Source organism: Lissotriton vulgaris, unplaced genomic scaffold, assembly GCF_964263255.1.
Source record: "Lissotriton vulgaris unplaced genomic scaffold, aLisVul1.2 SCAFFOLD_2708, whole genome shotgun sequence".
Taxonomy (NCBI): Eukaryota; Metazoa; Chordata; class Amphibia; order Caudata; family Salamandridae; genus Lissotriton; species Lissotriton vulgaris.
In genome coordinates, this window is record NW_028249324.1 from 243,449 (window position 1) to 262,390 (window position 18,942).

General features: G+C 44.4%; 1 protein-coding gene across 1 annotated transcript in view; it reads left to right on the forward strand.

The window, feature by feature from the left end:
* Positions 1–323: 323 nt before the first annotated feature.
* LOC147663623 (olfactory receptor 5V1-like) overlaps positions 324–18,942 on the forward strand; it is a 58,634-nt gene continuing 40,015 nt past the window's right edge. The window contains exon 1 of the mRNA XM_086950324.1: positions 324–504. Within this exon, the coding sequence (XP_086806450.1) occupies positions 324–504 (181 nt within the window). The remainder of the gene's footprint in view (positions 505–18,942) is intronic.

Here is an 18,942-nt window from a genome sequence, read left to right on the forward strand (position 1 = left end):
GCTGTCCATTTTGAGCTCTGAGTCCAGGATGATTCCAGGTTGTGTGCGTGGTCTGTGGGGGTAGGCCGACTTCCAAAGGCGGGGGCCCCCAGGTGTCGTTCCATGCGTCGAGGTTTGGGCCCATGATGAGTACTTCCGTTTTGTTGGTGTTTAGCTGTGTAGTGGCCCCATGCCTCTACATTATATATTTAGCAGATCTAGCACAAACTATATAGAATGTCAGCACTCATCCGCCAATACTGGATCAAGAAGAAACAGAATATCGACAGTATGCTGACGATATTGTCTTATTGAGCCAAACGCCAATAGGACTTCAGCGAAGTATGGAAGCCTTAAAAACATACATGGATACAAACGGTCTAGAGCTAAATCTGAAGAAAACTAAACTGGTGCAGTTGGTAGACTTGAAGATCAAGAATTACATCTGGTTCTTGGAAGGGAACAAAGATGAGGAATTTAGGTCATGCAAATACCTAGGACTTATCATGGAGCATCAAATGAAAGGTAAACAACATATAGAAACAATGCAGGCAGAAGCACAATCCTTAAACTACGGCTTCAGAACATTAAGAACGAGACTGGGCTGTCATCCATTTGACCATCTTTGAACAGCGATGAGTCCCGGTTAATGCCAACAGTGATTTCTGGTGTGGAGACATTGAAAGGACGCGCAGAATGAACTTTAAATAAAATCCAAACAAGAGTTTACAAATCCCTGTTCAGCATCACAAAAACGGCATCTCCAGCACAGGTGCGTTTTGAGTTTGGGCTGCTGAATCACAAATACCAACGCAAAGGAGCCTTTATAAAACTATGTTGGAGATTACGCGCATCAGAAAGAGGGTCAAGCACTATATGTGCTGGAAGGAAATATAGGAGCATTTACAACAAAAGAAAAAAGATTCTTGGGGCTCTATCCAATACAGGCTATTGAAGAACCTGGAATAGAAGATGCCTGGAGAAAAATTATTGGTAAACAGGCCTTTTATAAAGTGATAAAGCTACTAACAAGCATCTTTCATACTTAACAGATAAGACAAGCCTTGCCCTCAGACGTCATGTCAGGACAGTGATTAATTCCTACAAAAAACGACCACACCAGGATTATCTTGCAGTACTCTTTTCATTAAAAATAGAACTCCAGTTTATTCAGTTCCGTTTTGGGAAATGGGAAATAAAAGCCCTGATGCCATCCTGGGAGGACCAGACATCAACGAAGAATGGTGTTTATGTAAATATGAGGAAGAAACTCTTGCGCAAATATTTTGTGTTTGCCCGAGGTACCTGACAGAAAGAAAGACAATGTTGAAAAGAATCTTTAGAGAACTAGAAATAAGAACATGCAGGCAAGCAGTAACCCGTTGGATGGGCGGCTCCTCTATAGGATAAATAATCATGAGAGAATTGGAGCAGTCGTTTTAGGGCATCGGCACCTTGACAAAGAGCTATAACTGGGGAGCAGATTGTGTCAGCACTTTAACAAAGGTGTATGTAGCGTACAAGGGAAGAACAGTCATTTTGTTGAGCAAAGAACTGAAGGTCGAATCTAAATAAATCGTAAATCATACATTCTTATATAGCGCCTTTCACTGTAAGGTCTCAAGGCGCTTGCTTTGGGAACCTGTCCTAGCCTTTCCCTGCGAGATTACCCCTACTGGGCATCCCCAAGGTGAAGACCAGGCATCCCATTGCGGTGCGGCCGTATTGGAGATTAAGCGAGCTATTGCCCAGAGTTGCAGAGTGTGAACCCACAATTCGAGTAGGCACCAAGGCGAGAATTATAGAGTCCGTGGACATTTTGAGCTCAAGGCCCTGCCGCGTCGGGGATTGAACCCTGGTCCCAGGTGTGACCCCTGCATCAGGGACTGCCTCCTCTAACCGGTGAGCCACACTTCTCCAAGAAATTTAAGTTATAAGAGCGATTAAAACAGAAGAATAAAGACAACTCACTTTAAAACCTGTGATAACGAGAAAGAAGACACTTGAATTAAACTGTACCTCTGCATATTAGCACTCTAAAAACTAGCTCTTGTATATTGAATATTGGGTTCGCATAAGGCCCTGAGAAAAATTGTCATGTACAGAGTTGCTAGTTTTTCAAATTGAGGCCATACAAGTACTGTATTAATGTAATTTTTATCGTTATTTTTAAAATTGACGTACAAGTTTGTTTTAAAAATGTGTCCGAAACATACGTTTATAATCACATTTTCTGAAATGAAATGAATGAATGAATGTGTCATGGTTTTTATGGACCAAAAAGTTAAAATAAATTAAATATGAAATATAGGAGACAGCGCCAAAATTAAGTCTTGGGAAAACCTGTTCTTACCCTGGCGAAAGGAGGAGAAATGCTTTATTGCTCCTGGTTTTTGCTGTTTCCCTGTGTGCTGAGCACAGAAACAGCAAACTGCCATTGATTGTTTATGTGCAGGAAGATTTCCATTCCTGCGCATAAACAATCTTTTAAAAATAATTACGTTTTGCAATTCCTATGTGTGCGGCAGTGAGCAGCACACACAGAAGTTACAAAATGCCATTTAAAGATTGTTTATATGCAGGAAGGGGGACCTTCCTGTACATAAACAACCTTCCCCTCAATGCAGACACGCTTGCGCAATGGTGCAAGGGAGCCTGCGTTGGCGCTAGGCTGCTAAATTTTGGACCATCGCAGGGGAAAACGCAGGACTGCACCATAGTGTTGGGAATATGGTACAGCCCTGCTTTTCAGAAGTGGCGAAGCGCTGCGTTAAGCCAAGGAGGCTAACGCCATCTCTGCCACTTCTTTCGTATACATGCCCCCCAGTACCCATAAGGCTACAGTAAACAAGGATTGCTCATCGGAGGGTCGAACTCAAGCTGACAGCCTAAAGCAAAGAAAGCCAGCAAATAGCGAGCAACAGCAACTGTGAGTTACAACCACAACGCCAACAAAGAACAGTTGGCGAAATGCATCTCCAGAGAGGCGTTCAGAATGCCCAGAAGAAGACTGTGCTGTCTGGCAGGCTTTGACCTAAAGAAAAAAGGTGACGGAGAACAGAACAGACTGTTACAAAGGGAATGTGAAAGACAGAGAAATGGTGATGTGAAACAGAGACAGAGAATGACACATAAAAAGAACGATGAGTCCTGAGTAAAAGATGGGCATAAGAAAAAGAAAAGGAACTGAGTGAGAGAGAGGGAGAACGAGAGCGAGAGGAAGGAGAGCGAGATAGAGATTGACGGGAGAGAGAGACAGAGAGAGAGAGAAACACAGCGAGAGAGAGATGAGGGGAGATCGAGAGAAAGAGAGAGAGAGAGAGAGAGAGAGAGAGAGGGAGAACGAGAGCGAGAGGAAGGAGAGAGAGATAGAGATTGAGGGGAGAGAGAGACAGAGAGAGAGAAACACAGAGAGAGAGAGAGAGAGGAGGGGAGATCGAGATAAAGAGAGAGAGAGAGGGAGAGAGGGGGAAAGAGCGAGGATAAGGCGAGAGCATGTGGTGTAATGTCCAGAGCTGCCGACTTTGGGTCAGAGGAACATGGTTTGAGTCTTGGTGTCGACTCAATATCCTGTGACTCTCTTGAGGCACTCAAATTCCTCCATACCTAAAAATCTAGTTCCATTCAAGTGCGTGCTATAAGCAACTACAAAAATTAAAGTGTTTGTGGGAGTGGATAAGAGCAACAAAGTGAATGAAAATGTGCGCTGTTGCAGGCTGGGCATGAACAAGAGATGAAAGTTGTCAAACATGCATGCACTCCTGGAAGAGTGCTTAACGAAATAAGAAAAAGAAAGCACTATGAAGTGTGCAGTAGCCTCAGGGGAAAGAGGCAACAGCAAACTGGAGCAAGTGAAAACATGGGTGCTCGTGTGAAGTGCTCAAAAACAAAGAATAAAGTAGCTCCTAAAAGAAGGGAACAGTGGACGGATACAAGTGGTGGAGAAGTACTTGGTCCATGCTCCAGGGGTGGGCTGAACACAAAAAGAGGCATGACCCATGCATGCTGTGGACTAGCGGGAATGACGATAGGAGTGCGACAAAGGAGTGAACAATTGGGAAGGTTATGAGTGGGTTGAAGCCACACATTGAATACAACATGTCTCTTTGAGAGAGCGCACGCACTGTCCAGCCGAGACCTAAGGAGCACTTTACTGGATAATATGATATACAGACAAGGCGATATTGTGGACAGCCTGCGGCTAGTGTTCTGTTCACGCTCTAAGATGTGAGAAGTGTCGCAGAGAGTGTGTGTCACTGCAGCATGAAAGTCCTGTCACAGGATGCCTCTATGTACACACAGGTTGTACTGTGGCCCGCCTCAACCTTGATGTTCATTATAAGGGACGCTAAGCGCAGAGAGGGGCTATGTTGTCTGTACCAGCAGCAGGGCCGTCTCATGGTCCACACTGGCTCACACTGTGCAGTTTCTAGACACTCCCGCCTTCTTTGTGTTCAATGTGATGGTGTTCCTTGGAGTGTGTTGGTACTTGAGTATCTTACCTCCTGTGTCTGTGCGCGTCTGGGTGGCTCGCTCTGCACTGATGTCTCAACAAAGCAGCCAGGAGCGACCACAGCACGAAAGATCCCTGCAGCTCAGGTCGTATGATCAGGGATTGTCCTCAAGCCATGTCCTGAGCATTGCAGGAGATCTACATTCCACGCACTTGTTTCAGATCACAGCCCACACAGACATCCTGCTATTTCCAGGGCACACACCATCTAAATGAATGGCCTATGATGTGTGAGGAGAATGCACTTACGGGCACCTTACCTTGTTCTAGAGATATCACCAGGATTCTTCCAGGGTCCCCTCAACACAGGACGGCAGTCCGGGCACCAGGGTGGTAAGCAATGCCTCAGCAGATGGACATATATAGCATTTCTTAGAGTGGAGGTTGCTTGGAGAGAGCCACAGAGCTCTCCCTGTGGGTTTGTTGGTTTTACATCTATTCGACTGTACTTCAAGACAATACGCCAATTAGCACCTTTGTCTATTCCCTGTCACAGCCATCCCAAAGGGTTGTTCTTGTTAATGAATGAATGAATTATCTTTCAATAATTCTGTGAAAAGCCATTAAGACGATGGGTTGTTTGCTTGTTCTAGAAGCCTGTTTGGCTAATGAAAAAAACAGAATAAAATAAAACTGCACAATATGGACTGAGATAGACTAACGATTCTCCAAGTTTGGGGGTTTGAAGGATTTGTTTTCCAAAGGCTATCACTATTTTATGTCGCGACCACTCGATTCTCTGTTCTGTCTTCTCGTCAAGAGCCCATCAGCTGTAAACGCACTAATGCCCAAGCCATCCTCCGCTGAAATTGCCTTCACCCCTCTTGTGAAGTCCTTCATGTCAAAGATTGCAAACAATCTCCACTGGGGGTAGATTTACTAAGATTTTGCACCGTGTTTGCATCGCGAAAGTGGTTCAAATTAACGCAAAATCTTTTATTACCAACTTAGCTTGTGCTGAAAAATCACTTGAAAGTAACGCAAAACAGCGCATAGAACTGTGTATCACTTTGTGCCAAGGAGGTGGTCCGTGGGTGGTGCAGGGGTATTCATATACAACCACCTTAGGTTTGTGATGCAAAATACTAGTTACTTAAAAAAGTAGACAGGGTTTTGCGACAAAAGACAGCTCGCTTTTCACATGGGCGCATTGAAGCTAAACTGCTTTTATTTCTCCTTTTACTCCGACTTTGCATGCGTGCTGCACTCTACTCCACACATACAGAGAGGGAAACGTTTTAACTGAGTCTACGCATTGTATTTTGTACTGGAATAGTATCCTTGCTGTGCAAAACCTTTGGTAGACTCTTGCACACACCCTTGCACTATGGTGCAAAGATGCGTCCGTGGTGCACGGCTGCACAGTCCAACACCGGCGCTAGGGTGAGGGGAGGAGAGCTGGGAAGCTTTAGAGTAGCTATGCGCTCCACAAGTCAAGATAAGATAAGATAAGATAAGATAAGAAAGTGCCATATTTCTGTAACTGTGGCGTTCTCCTGCGTTCGCCTTCTCGCGCAACGCAACGCAGCGCAGCGTGTTTTACTGCTTTGCTGCGTTGCATGAGATTTGACTAAATCTGAGCATGGGTCTTCTGGAAGGATGCCACAAGCTGGTCCTTCTCTGGAGGACAAACATCTGGCACACAGACCCTAATCAATGGACCTGCAGAGGTTCCACGGACCCTAAATGGCACTGAGATAAAAAAAAAAATGATCTTTTAGAGCCCAACTTTTCGAATCACTTATATCTTTAAATCCCCTGACCGTATATCCGGCAAACAACGAGCACGCTTTCTGGGCACCAGTCTATATTCACCCCTCATTGGTGCAATCCATCCAGCAGGTTGGGCTTTGAGCATGAGCTAAACATCCTCCAGGAGTTTAAAGGGGAAACACATCTGTTTTCCCTCCTCACCGTCAGCATGTTTTCTCCTGAAGAACTTCGCATGACCCTTGGCGCACAGAATCTTGGCTGACCATGTTAACAATGGCCAAGTTTGGCACAAAGCCTTTTACAGTGTCAATGTTTATAGGCAAACTAATAAAATACCTTTTATTTGGAACGCGCAGCTGAACCAAAGTTATACATTGGTGACCACCAGTGTGTAATATATATACATCTCTACAAAAGGTACCCTAAACATTCAATTAAAACAAATAGGTGTTAAAATACACTGTTTTAAAAATAAAATGTTATATAAAATCAAACCAAACAAATACAGTAAAATGAAATTAAAATGGATATTTTTTGAACAAGATTTAGGTACACTGAAAAAACATAAACACTTTAAATGTAAATACATAAAATGAACACATATACATACATATACAAGCAGACTGATGACCTGACATGATGCAGATAAAAGGTCCAGGGTCTTCTGTGACACCAAATGATGATCATCACAATACAAGTGCAGGTAACCAGGGCTGAGAATCACCAACAAGAAGCTGATCTCATGCCTGCGAAGGCCATAGTAGGCTACACATTCCCTGATCACTGCGCGGGCCCCTTCTTGGTCTCCATTCTTTGACGCTTTGTAACCGCCTTCAGACGTCAAGCAAGGTAAACCTCGACAATGCAATAGGGTTGTATGTCGCATAAATACATGCCTTTACCACACATTGCAGGCATTACAACAAATGCATCTTTGACATGCATTACTTTACTGCGCATATCATAACAACAACATGCCTTAGGGAAGGGGTTTAGTTTAATAAAAGTATCATTTACTATTCCAAGGCCAGTCTGTGCAACAGTAGGGAACGTTTTGGACTTCAAAGTCCAAAGCCGCTTTCCCTAAGGCATGTCACTGTAGGGATATGCGTGGTAAAGTAATGCGTGGTAAAGAAACACTTGTAAAGTCTGCAATGTAACAGCATGCATGGTTTGGACCACCTTGTAAATGCTGTTTCCCATCAGGTAACATTACTTGATCGAGACATGAAGTATACCAAGGCCAATACCCCCAGGTGACCTGAGTCTAAACTACCCACACGCTTCAAATTTATATCCTCATTCTCTTGACTAGAAGAATTAACACCGCCATTTCCGTGGACCCGCTCACACCCCCTCTCTTCAAAGCTGTCATACTGATTTCTCATCATTTAATTTGAACCCCAATTTTGTTAAGTATTTTAATATCACCTCTCAAGCATATGTCCCTTTTTATGAGGAAAGGATTCAGCGAGTGATGAACCTGAGATGGAGTCTGTTGAGGAAGATGTACTCACTGATTTGCCTCATCTGTGTCAATCAGCAGCTGGCAGGCATGAGAAGTTGGTGAACTGGAGGAATGTTCTGCCTCTCTCACCTCAAACATTTGTAAAATAGCACTTTGAGGCCATGTTTGATCAACCGATCCCTGCTCAATGAATGTCTCTTAAAATATCTGACGCATGCATATACCGCATCCCATGTACCCCTAAACCGCTCCCTTTACTCGAAAATCATATAAACCTCATCCTTTCATTACTCTTGCACCACAAAATGCCTTACTAAGTCCTTGCTACTCCCATGCACTTCCACAAATACGCACTCCCCAACAGTTAGCATCTGAAAAATATATTGCACAAGGTGGCGTAGCTTGGTGCCCAGACGGCATGGTGGCAATGCTGTGAGGCTCCGGGACTGAGGATGGGGAGACGCGCACCACGACAGTTTATCGCGCAGCCAGACAGCGGACCCGGTATGTGAAAACGCCCCGGGTGCTGAACACACGTGCTTTTAGTCGTCAGCGTACTTCAAATCGGCAGCATTTACTGAAAGATGCTTGAGGGCGGGTACGAGATATCGCGGCCACCATCTTGATTATGGAATGCGCGGAATGCGCGGTGGCGGCCCTTCTCCCATGTCACCTCAGGTGAATTTATTGTCACAGTGAAAGCACTTCCAGTGCCTCATGTTTAAAGCCCCTTACTGCATTTCCATGAAGGCTCCGGGCATTATTATGAAGGCAAGTGTGCATTGTTGTATCGCCTCATCTCTCCTGACCCAGCATTATTGATGACGCCCTTTTAAGAAGACATGCAGGCTTTCCCTCAGAGAATATAAAGGTGACATTAGCCAGCCTGTCTATATAAATGCACTGATGTGCACGTGTAATATGCCCGGACAATCCTCCTGTTGTCCAAGCAATATAACAGGAACATTTTTGTGTCAAAACTGAAGATGACTTTTGCCCTAACATCTGTATGACTTATCCACAGTGGTGGTCGCAGTATTCTCTGTGCATGATGTTGCCAAGTCTTCTTTAGAAGGTGATATAATTGCACTCTCCTTTTCATCACGCACCTCATAGGTTTGCTCCTTTGCTGCACCACGTTTATTTGTCACATCATTTCTATTATACGGAGTTAATAAATAATTAATAGGCAGAACGAAAAGCTCGTCTTCTTTTGCATCTAAACCTAAAAGTGTTTTCATTAAAAACTCTAAACTATTTTCTGAACTTTCAAAATTGGAAGATTTTGGATCTTTCGAGCCACAGAGCACTACTATCACGATGGATCAATCGAAGTCAACACCAGGAAAGTCCAATGTGGAACGCTTAAAGCAGGACCCTCCATCGTCACCAAAACCAGGGTCTCCAGTATCCATGGATCTGTTGCTGCAAGACATAAGGGCTTTGAGACGCTTTATGAAGGAAAATAATTACAAATTGTAAGTACTCTCAGATAGTTGGTCACAACTTGATTCTAGAATTTCAGTGGTGGAACGCAAGGTTTTATCAGTATACAAAACTTCCAGAACAGTTTCCTTCATGCAGTCGCAACTTTCAATACTTCAAAAGCAGGTTGAGGATTTGGAAAATCGCAATAGGAGAAATAATCTACGTATTTATCGTCTGAATGAAGGAGTTGAAGGATCAGACCCTATTACCTTCTTCAAATCTTTTCTCCCGCAAATCTTACACCTGCCAGAGGATACATCTCTGAACATCCAGCGTGCTCATAGACTTGGTCGGATCTCCAGCCCTTCATCTTCTTCGCAAAGAACCAGGGGTGTTATCCTAAACTTCTTAGAATATACAGATCTACTAAGAGTCTTGACGGCTGCCAAGGCAATTCAGCGGATTTCATGGTCTGGGTCTACATTATTTTTTGCGCAGGATTATTCAAGAGCTACAGCAGCAAGGAGCAAAGCCTTTCTCGACATGAGATCTAATCTTCGTGCCATGGGAGCAATATACTGTCTCTTTCATCCTTGTTTATTCAAAGTTACGTTCAATAACAAAACCTCTTCCTACTAAGATCATGTACGACTGCAAAGTTTCATTAATTCAAACAAGATGGATCACATGAATTCTTCAATTCCTTCCTCCTCACATGTTACCTGATTTTGATAACTGTGTATAATTGATTTCACGTCAATTTGTTCGCAGGTTTTTCAATGTTTATTGATTATCACACGTGTATGGTTATTTAAAACCTTTTTGACACTTTATTACTGTTGTTTAGTTTTAATGATTTTTAGGTTTGTTGTTTTACACCTTCCTTCTGTTATTACTTAAAGCCTTCCAAACATTTCTATTATTCAGTTTTATCCTTTGTCTAAAAAGTGCTGCTCAAGGTTTGGTGTGTCCCATCCCTGGATATCCCGATCCTTACCTGAAGTTCTATATGTCCCATGTGGTATCACCCACCCTCGACTTGTATTCCCTCATTGTAAGTATGTTTCTTGTCTTGTCTTTTGTTTTGTCATACCGTTTTTCCTTTTTTTTCTATATGGTGACCTCAATACTTTGTTTTACCTCCATGTTTTCAGTTCCCAAATTAACTGTCCCTTTTGTCTTCTGTTCTACATATTGCAATCCAATCCTCTACTCCTTTTCCTATTTAGTTCCTTGTTTTTGTCTACCTTCCTCTCTCCATAACTGAATTCCTTCTTTTTCTATTTTTCCATTCTGTATTTTTCACTGTTAATCATTACTTCTGTAGGAATTTGTACTCTGATGTCTTAGTCATGATCTTCCTTATTTCTTTCTCCGACATTTTTTCTCACTTTTACTCCGATCTTTTCTACATCTCTCATGGTATTAAACTAATATTACCATTTTCTCTTTCGTCTTTCTCTTTCAAAGTTATACAATGTTTTTGCAACAAATTAGACTTCTATATTACTTGCTTGGAGTATCGTATTGTTAGTTCTCTATTTAATTTACTGAATTGGTTTGTTGCTTCATGCTGTTTTTACCATTTCATCTCAGTACCTCATGTCACTTAAATTTGTCTCATGGAACATCAGGGGTTTGCACTCTCCCCTTAAGAGACAAAGAGTCTTATCACATTGTATGAGTACTTGCCTTTAAAGAATTAGGAACTTACTTCTAAGTGGCATCCCCTCTACGTGTCCTGGTGGGGTGGTTTAAATACCATGGAAATGATGTCATCACCCATAGTTTTATATACAATCTCGAATTTACCAATCTCCATTTCCTCTAAATTAATCACAAACATAAATTCTATATTATCCTCCTTCTTATGGAACAATAAGAAACCTCAAATATCTTTACTAAAACTGATTCACCCTAAAACAGAGGGTGGAGTTAATTTTCCAGATTTTCAGGCGTATCACCAAGCTTTTTTATTACGGCAGGCTTCTCTATGGTTGCTTGATTCTGAAGAAAATTGTCTCCTTTGGACCTCAAATGAACGTTTATTTTTATTTCCTTATTCATTTTGTGAATATCTTTCTTTCTCACGTAAGCCACAATCCATTTCCACCCCCTATACTAAAATATACGGCCAGACTGCTTTTATAGGAAAACTTCGAGGAAAAGAGGCTTGATTTGGATCCACCAGTTGTTCTCAGAATCAGAGTTTCTGCCTTTTACCACACTCAAGCAGACATTTAATCTCCCAAATTCCTTCATTCATAAATATACTCTACTTAAAAAAAACTATCTTGGGAACTTATTCAAAACACCCTATCATACCTGCTGCTTCTACCAACTCACAGCCCTCTTTATGACTTCACACCCTGTTACCAACCATACCCAACTGTAGGAGAGTAGGGTCTGCTTCTATGGTCAAACCCACTTTTTCCTGTGATACTCTGATTTTTCGACTTTAGTGTGGCCGTGGGCCTGCTAATCAGACCTACAGCCCAGCTGTTCTCTCTCTAAATTGATACCATGTACTTTAGGTACATACCTAATTGGGAATTGGGTCACCCTCGTGAGCCCCTGTATAGTGTACCATAGGTACCCAGGGCATAGGTGCATCCAAGGCCTACCAGGGGCTGAAGCATGTATTATACCCCCCTGGCTGGCCATCCAATCTAACACCACAGGCTGATCACTCAGCTTGGGCAAGGTGGTGTAATCAACCCTTGCTTAGATATAGTATACCTATATACACCCTTATATATACACACATATATACCTATAAGTCACTCCTATGGCAGGCTTTGACAATCCTGAAGGCTGAGTGCTTGGTTTTATGTGAGCGGGTGCTCTAACATGAGTTGATCCCTTCTACAGCTTTTGGAAACATGTCCTTATAGCTGTTCTATGATATAGCCATACCATATACTCTTAAGTGCATTATAATCCTTGCGGTTAATGCTAACTTTGGTTTGGCTTTATCAAAACATGTCGTGTAAGGTGTCAAACACTTTGGAATACTACCCCCCCCCGCCACTTCTGGCAGCAGGGGTAGCATTCCACCCTTCTAGAGGGAGAAGACATGTAATTACTGCTTTACCCGTTTAAAGTTAAACAGAGCCTCAGCATCACAAAATGGATGCTGCTGCCACAGACACGAGTCTGACCTCCTGCAGCTGGATGAAACTCCGGCAAGGGAGGCCTGGACAATATGTTTCCTGGCGAGGGAGATGCTAGCACCTCCCCAGACAGCCTGTAGTGTATTGGGGCAGGGTGGGTTGAATGGAAAGATGCTTTTCCAGACACTGCCTGGGGCACACAAGGTATTCCATGCATAGCCCAGTTCAAACCAGTTGCTGGGGCACTCCAGCCCTGCTCTGGCACAAAACTGGACAAAGGGAAAGAGGGGTAACCACCCCCTTCTCAGGGTCCACCCAAAGGAGGGACATAGCAGGTAATCCAGCCCCTTAAATCAGTATAAAGATAGGAGCTGTGTCTAGAGACATTAGATTATCCTGGACTGAAACTCTGAAATGAAACTCTTGGACCTTTGACGTTCTATACCGACTAGAAGACGGAAGATATCTCCCTTGTGGTCAAGGAGTGACCACCCTGGGCGAACAGGCACTACAAGAAACTTGCCAGTTTGCTTTGTTGATGCTCCCGCCGTAACCCAAGGACTCAGCGACTCAAGAACTGGACTTCCAGACTTCTCCGACTCCGAACCACATCCACAGCAAAGCTGAGACCCGTGGCGGACTCGAGAGACATGGGGCCTAGACACCCTGGACTACCTGCTCTTTGCTAAATCGTGCAGCTTCTGAGGCATCCTCAAAGTTGTGCATTGGGGTTTGAGATCCCCAGACCCGAGCAGTACTTGCACCGAAGCTCAGCCCTCCACACTCCACGAGTGCCACGTGGGGTCTGCTCCTGCATTTCAGCTTGATGTGTCTTCCCGGTTGCTAGCCCGTTGGCTACTGAGCCCTATGAAGACTTTCTTTTGAAACTTCACCACTTGCCTGGTTGCTACAGGCTTGCTCCAGATTTCCTGCAACTGAGAAGCTCCCCAGACCTTGCTGGTCTGAACGGAAGCCAATCTTCTCTTCCTGCGTGGATTGCGTTTGCCAAGGCTTGTTGGTTCCAATCTGGATACCGACACCGCAGTCAACTAGATCGTTTGTGGGACAGCTTGAATCCAGCTCCTGGTTGTCGTTGACACCTCCTGGTCCTCGTGGTTGCAGAGACAATCTTCACCTTCTTCACCTGAATCAGCTCAACATCGCCTGGTTCCTTCCTGGCTAGCGACCCAGACTCTGTCCCCTCTGCTTTCAGATTCTTCACTTCTTCGATCTACCCTTCGATCCACCCGGACACATTTCTCCTGGTCGCCTGCAGCACTTCATTGCAGCTCTCCATAGGAAACAGCGATGAAACCCGACACGAAAAGACATCTATGCACCCGGCTTCCTTAGGTGAGGTAACTTGAGTACTCTGGTGCTCCTGTGGGTGTTGACTCTCAAAGTGTCCTAATTTAACAGGGTTTTACTGTAGTCCATCCGGAGGTGTCCTTAATCAACTACTTTGTAACTTTTACGTTCCCATTATAACTCTATGGTAACTCGTGACTGTGTTTAGACACTGCACGTGTCTCCCGTGGGCCTCCTACTTCCAATCCCTTGGTTGTTCAGTATAGCCCCAGCGATTCCCTAGGCTCTAGGCCTATTCACTATTCCTGAAGTGGTTCTTATACCACTTACTTAGTATATGGTTCTTTAGGCCCCTAGGGCAGAATTGTATTTGTGCAACTTAAAGTATGCTTAATGAGCAACTTGTGATGTATCTCGATCTCTGACCTCATAAAGAGTTCAGATGGGTTGTGTTAGTAATAAATACATATATATTTTGATATATACCTTGTGTGGTGTCCTTTCATTTGGTATTCAAGGGATTATAATTGGTAAAACAACTGGCTTCACATGCTCTCTGAAGTCTTAGTCTTAGACTGCTGGTCCATGCTACCTCTAGGATAGCTGATCTATAAGGTTGACTTTACAACCACCATCAATAAGGGTATTTTAGACTGGTGCAAGGTGCCCACTAGGATAGTGGACATCATATACCAGGCTAAATTCTCACACTAACGCCTCAACTATTTACAAACACCTACAAAACACTACTAATGACAGACAGAAAACCAAGATTGAGGAAGCTTGGGTGAAACATTTTGTGGTTTGTTGGCCACTCTCATTTTGGAAAGACATTTGGTCCAAATTACGTAAAACCTCTAGAGCAGCTAACACTGCACAAACATTATTTTTTGTCTATAATAGACTTTTATTCACCCCAGTGATTCTATGTAAACGCTTCACTACTCCTGATAAATGTTGGAAGTGCACGTCCCCAAATGCCGACCTCTAACATATGTTATTCACCTGCTCTCAAGAACACACTTTTTGGAAGCAAGTTTGGTTACAAATTAATTTGATTTATGGTACTAAATTTCCTTTTTCCTTCATTCATATCTTCTTGGGCAGCCTCTCTTCTATCTAGGACGAAGCTCCACTTAATGTCAAGATTATTGACTTATTATTAGCAATCGCTTTTCAACAAATTACTGTTAATTTGAAAGACATTTCAAAAATGTCACACAGAGCCTGGTGGTACAATGTTTGCCACAATTATAGATTAGACACTGCCTTTGTATATCCTCCTCAAATGGCTGCAAAATGTGCTGTCTTGTGGTCCCCTGCTATAACATTTATTAATGTTCATGCCAAAAGATGTTTTTTACCTACAACGTCGCAACAGGAGCTTCCCAAACCACCCTCATTTCCTGATTGTTCCATAATATCTTCTCTTATTTTCCTTGAATGCACATATACCCATTCTATGTTCATTTATTATGTCTCTTTTTTGTATTATTATTCCAATTCCTTTACCTTCTAAGCAACAAATGTGAATTGTTATATTGTAAAACTCATTCTATTTACTTTGTATGGTCACCTTGTTTGGTTTTAAATAACAATACTTGAACTTAAAAAACAATATTGAGCAGGTTGCAGGCGGTCTTCCTGACGCGTTTTGTTCAGTGACTCTGAACTTCTTCTGAGGTACACCCACAAGCGGAAATGTTCGTTAATCCCAGGTGTGCCTTATTTATCATTGCCGACCTCTAGTGGACTTACACGGTGGTGATTATCACGGCATGATGGTACCTGTAGTATACGAGCCCCGTGATGCTTTGCTGGTGAACTGAGTCTCTGTGTACATTTCCTTAGTTTCACCTGCAAGCGGAATCGTTCGTGGCTACAGGTATTTGTCGTGTGATGTTGCCGGCCTTTAGTGGTTTGTCACAGTGGTGAGTAGGGCGGCATGATAATACCTGTGGTGCAGCATTGGGTGTTCTTATTCCCGCTGGGTTGTGCCTGCATTTTCTCCTTGTCTCACTGGAATATGACCATCCAGAAATGTTTCTCCGTCACTATCTTTATTTTTGGATCGTGAGGAACAATACCAGGCTCTGGTGTCTGGTGGTGCCGAGCACCCTGTGATATTCCTGCGACCGAGTTGGAAGTTCTGGATCCAAGGCGGGTGCTGCAGTCGGCACTCTGACTGGCGGTGCGGTAGCTCTGCGACTGAACCCACGTCGCTTAGTATGTCTGTAGTTTTCTTCCTGTTTAGGAACAAAGGTGAGCCGCACACGAAACTTCAATGCAAACGCATTTATTGAGCAGGTTGCAGGCGGTCTTCCTGACGCGTTTTGTTCAGTGACTCTGAACTTCTTCTGAGGTACACCCACAAGCGGAAATGTTCGTTAATCCCAGGTGTGCCTTATTTATCATTGCCGACCTCTAGTGGACTTACACGGTGGTGATTATCACGGCATGATGGTACCTGTAGTATACGAGCCCCGTGATGCTTTGCTGGTGAACTGAGTCTCTGTGTACATTTCCTTAGTTTCACCTGCAAGCGGAATCGTTCGTGGCTACAGGTATTTGTCGTGTGATGTTGCCGGCCTTTAGTGGTTTGTCACAGTGGTGAGTAGGGCGGCATGATAATACCTGTGGTGCAGCATTGGGTGTTCTTATTCCCGCTGGGTTGTGCCTGCATTTTCTCCTTGTCTCACTGGAATATGACCATCCAGAAATGTTTCTCCGTCACTATCTTTATTTTTGGATCGTGAGGAACAATACCAGGCTCTGGTGTCTGGTGGTGCCGAGCACCCTGTGATATTCCTGCGACCGAGTTGGAAGTTCTGGATCCAAGGCGGGTGCTGCAGTCGGCACTCTGACTGGCGGTGCGGTAGCTCTGCGACTGAACCCACGTCGCTTAGTATGTCTGTAGTTTTCTTCCTGTTTAGGAACAAAGGTGAGCCGCACACGAAACTTGAATGCAAACGCATTTATTGAGCAGGTTGCCGGCGGTCTTCCTGACGCGTTTCGTTCAGTGACTCTGAACTTCTTCTGAGGTACACCCACAAGCGGAAATGTTTGTTAATCCCAGGTGTGCCTTATTTATCATTGCCGACCTCTAGTGGACTTACACAGTGGTGATTATCACGGCATGATGGTACCTGTAGTATACGAGCCCTGTGATGCTTTGCTGGTGAACTGAGTCTCTGTGTACATTTCCTTAGTTTCACCTGCAAGCGGAATCGTTCGTGGCTACAGGTATTTGTCGTGTGATGTTGCCGGCCTCTAGTGGTTTGTCACAGTGGTGAGTAGGGCGGCATGATAATACCTGTGGTGCAGCATTGGGTGTTCTTATTCCCGCTGGGTTGTGCCTGCATTTTCTCCTTGTCTCACTGGAATATGACCATCCAGAAATGTTTCTCCGTCACTATCTTTATTTTTGGATCGTGAGGAACAATACCAGGCTCTGGTGTCTGGTGGTGCCGAGCACCCTGTGATATTCGTGCGACCGAGTTGGAAGTTCTGGATCCAAGGCGGGTGCTGCAGTCGGCACTCTGACTGGCGGTGCGGTAGCTCTGCGACTGAACCCACGTCGCTTAGTATGTCTGTAGTTTTCTTCCTGTTTAGGAACAAAGGTGAGCCGCACACGAAACTTCAATGCAAACGCATTTATTGAGCAGGTTGCAGGCGGTCTTCCTGACGCGTTTCGTTCAGTGACTCTGAACTGCTTCTGAGGTACACCCACAAGCGGAAATGTTCGTTAATCCCTGGTGTGCCTTATTTATCATTGCCGACCTCTAGTGGACTCACACGGTGGTGATTATCACGGCATGATGGTACCTGTAGTATACGAGCCCCGTGATGCTTTGCTGGTGAACTGAGTCTCTGTGTACATTTCCTTAGTTTCACCTGCAAGCGGAATCGTTCGTGGCTACAGGTATTTGTCGTGTGATGTTGCCGGCCTCTAGTGGTTTGTCACAGTGGTGAGTAGGGCGGCATGATAATACCTGTGGTGCAGCATTGGGTGTTCTTATTCCCACTGGGTTGTGCCTGCATTTTCTCCTTGTCTCACTGGAATATGACCATCCAGAAATGTTTCTCCGTCACTATCTTTATTTTTGGATCGTGAGGAACAATACCAGGCTCTGGTGTCTGGTGGTGCCGAGCACCCTGTGATATTCCTGCGACCGAGTTGGAAGTTCTGGATCCAAGGCGGGTGCTGCAGTCGGCACTCTGACTGGCGGTGCGGTAGCTCTGCGACTGAACCCACGTCGCTTAGTATGTCTGTAGTTTTCTTCCTGTTTAGGAACAAAGGTGAGCCGCACACGAAACTTCAATGCAAACGCATTTATTATGCAGGTTGCCGGCGGTCTTCCTGACGCGTTTCGTTCAGTGACTCTGAACTTCTTCTGAGGTACACCCACAAGCGGAAATGTTCGTTAATCCCAGGTGTGCCTTATTTATCATTGCCGACCTCTAGTGGACTTACACTGTGGTGATTATCACGGCATGATGGTACCTGTAGTATACGAGCCCTGTGATGCTTTGCTGGTGAACTGAGTCTCTGTGTACATTTCCTTAGTTTCACCTGCAAGCGGAATCGTTCGTGGCTACAGGTATTTGTCGTGTGATGTTGCCGGCCTCTAGTAGTTTGTCACAGTGGTGAGTAGGGCGGCATGATAATACCTGTGGTGCACCATTGGGTGTTCTTATTCCCGCTGGGTTGTGCCTGCATTTTCTCCTTGTCTCACTGGAATATGACCATCCAGAAATGTTTCTCCGTCACTATCTTTATTTTTGGATCGTGAGGAACCATACCAGGCTCTGGTGTCTGGTGGTGCCGAGCACCCTGTGATATTCCTGCGACCGAGTTGGAAGTTCTGGATCCAAGGCGGGTGCTGCAGTCGGCACTCTGACTGGCGGTGCGGTAGCTCTGCGACTGAACCCACGTCGCTTAGTATGTCTGTAGTTTTCTTCCTGTTTAGGAACAAAGGTGAGCCGCACACGAAACTTCAATGCAAACGCTTTTATTGAGCAGGTTGCAGGCGGTCTTCCTGACGCGTTTCGTTCAGTGACTCTGAACTTCTACTGAGGTACACCCACAAGCGGAAATGTTTGTTAATCCCAGGTGTGCCTTATTTATCATTGCCGACCTCTAGTGGACTTACACGGTGGTGATTATCACGGCATGATGGTACCTGTAGTATACGAGCCCCGTGATGCTTTGCTGGTGAACTGAGTCTCTGTGTACATTTCCTTAGTTTCACCTGCGAACCGAATCGTTCGTGGCTACAGGTATTTGTCGTGTGATGTTGCCGGCCTCTAGTGGTTTGTCACAGTGGTGAGTAGGGCGGCATGATAATACCTGTGGTGCAGCACTAATTAAGGTTCTCTTAATTAGTCTGGAATTCCAACACATGTTATTCATGAATCTT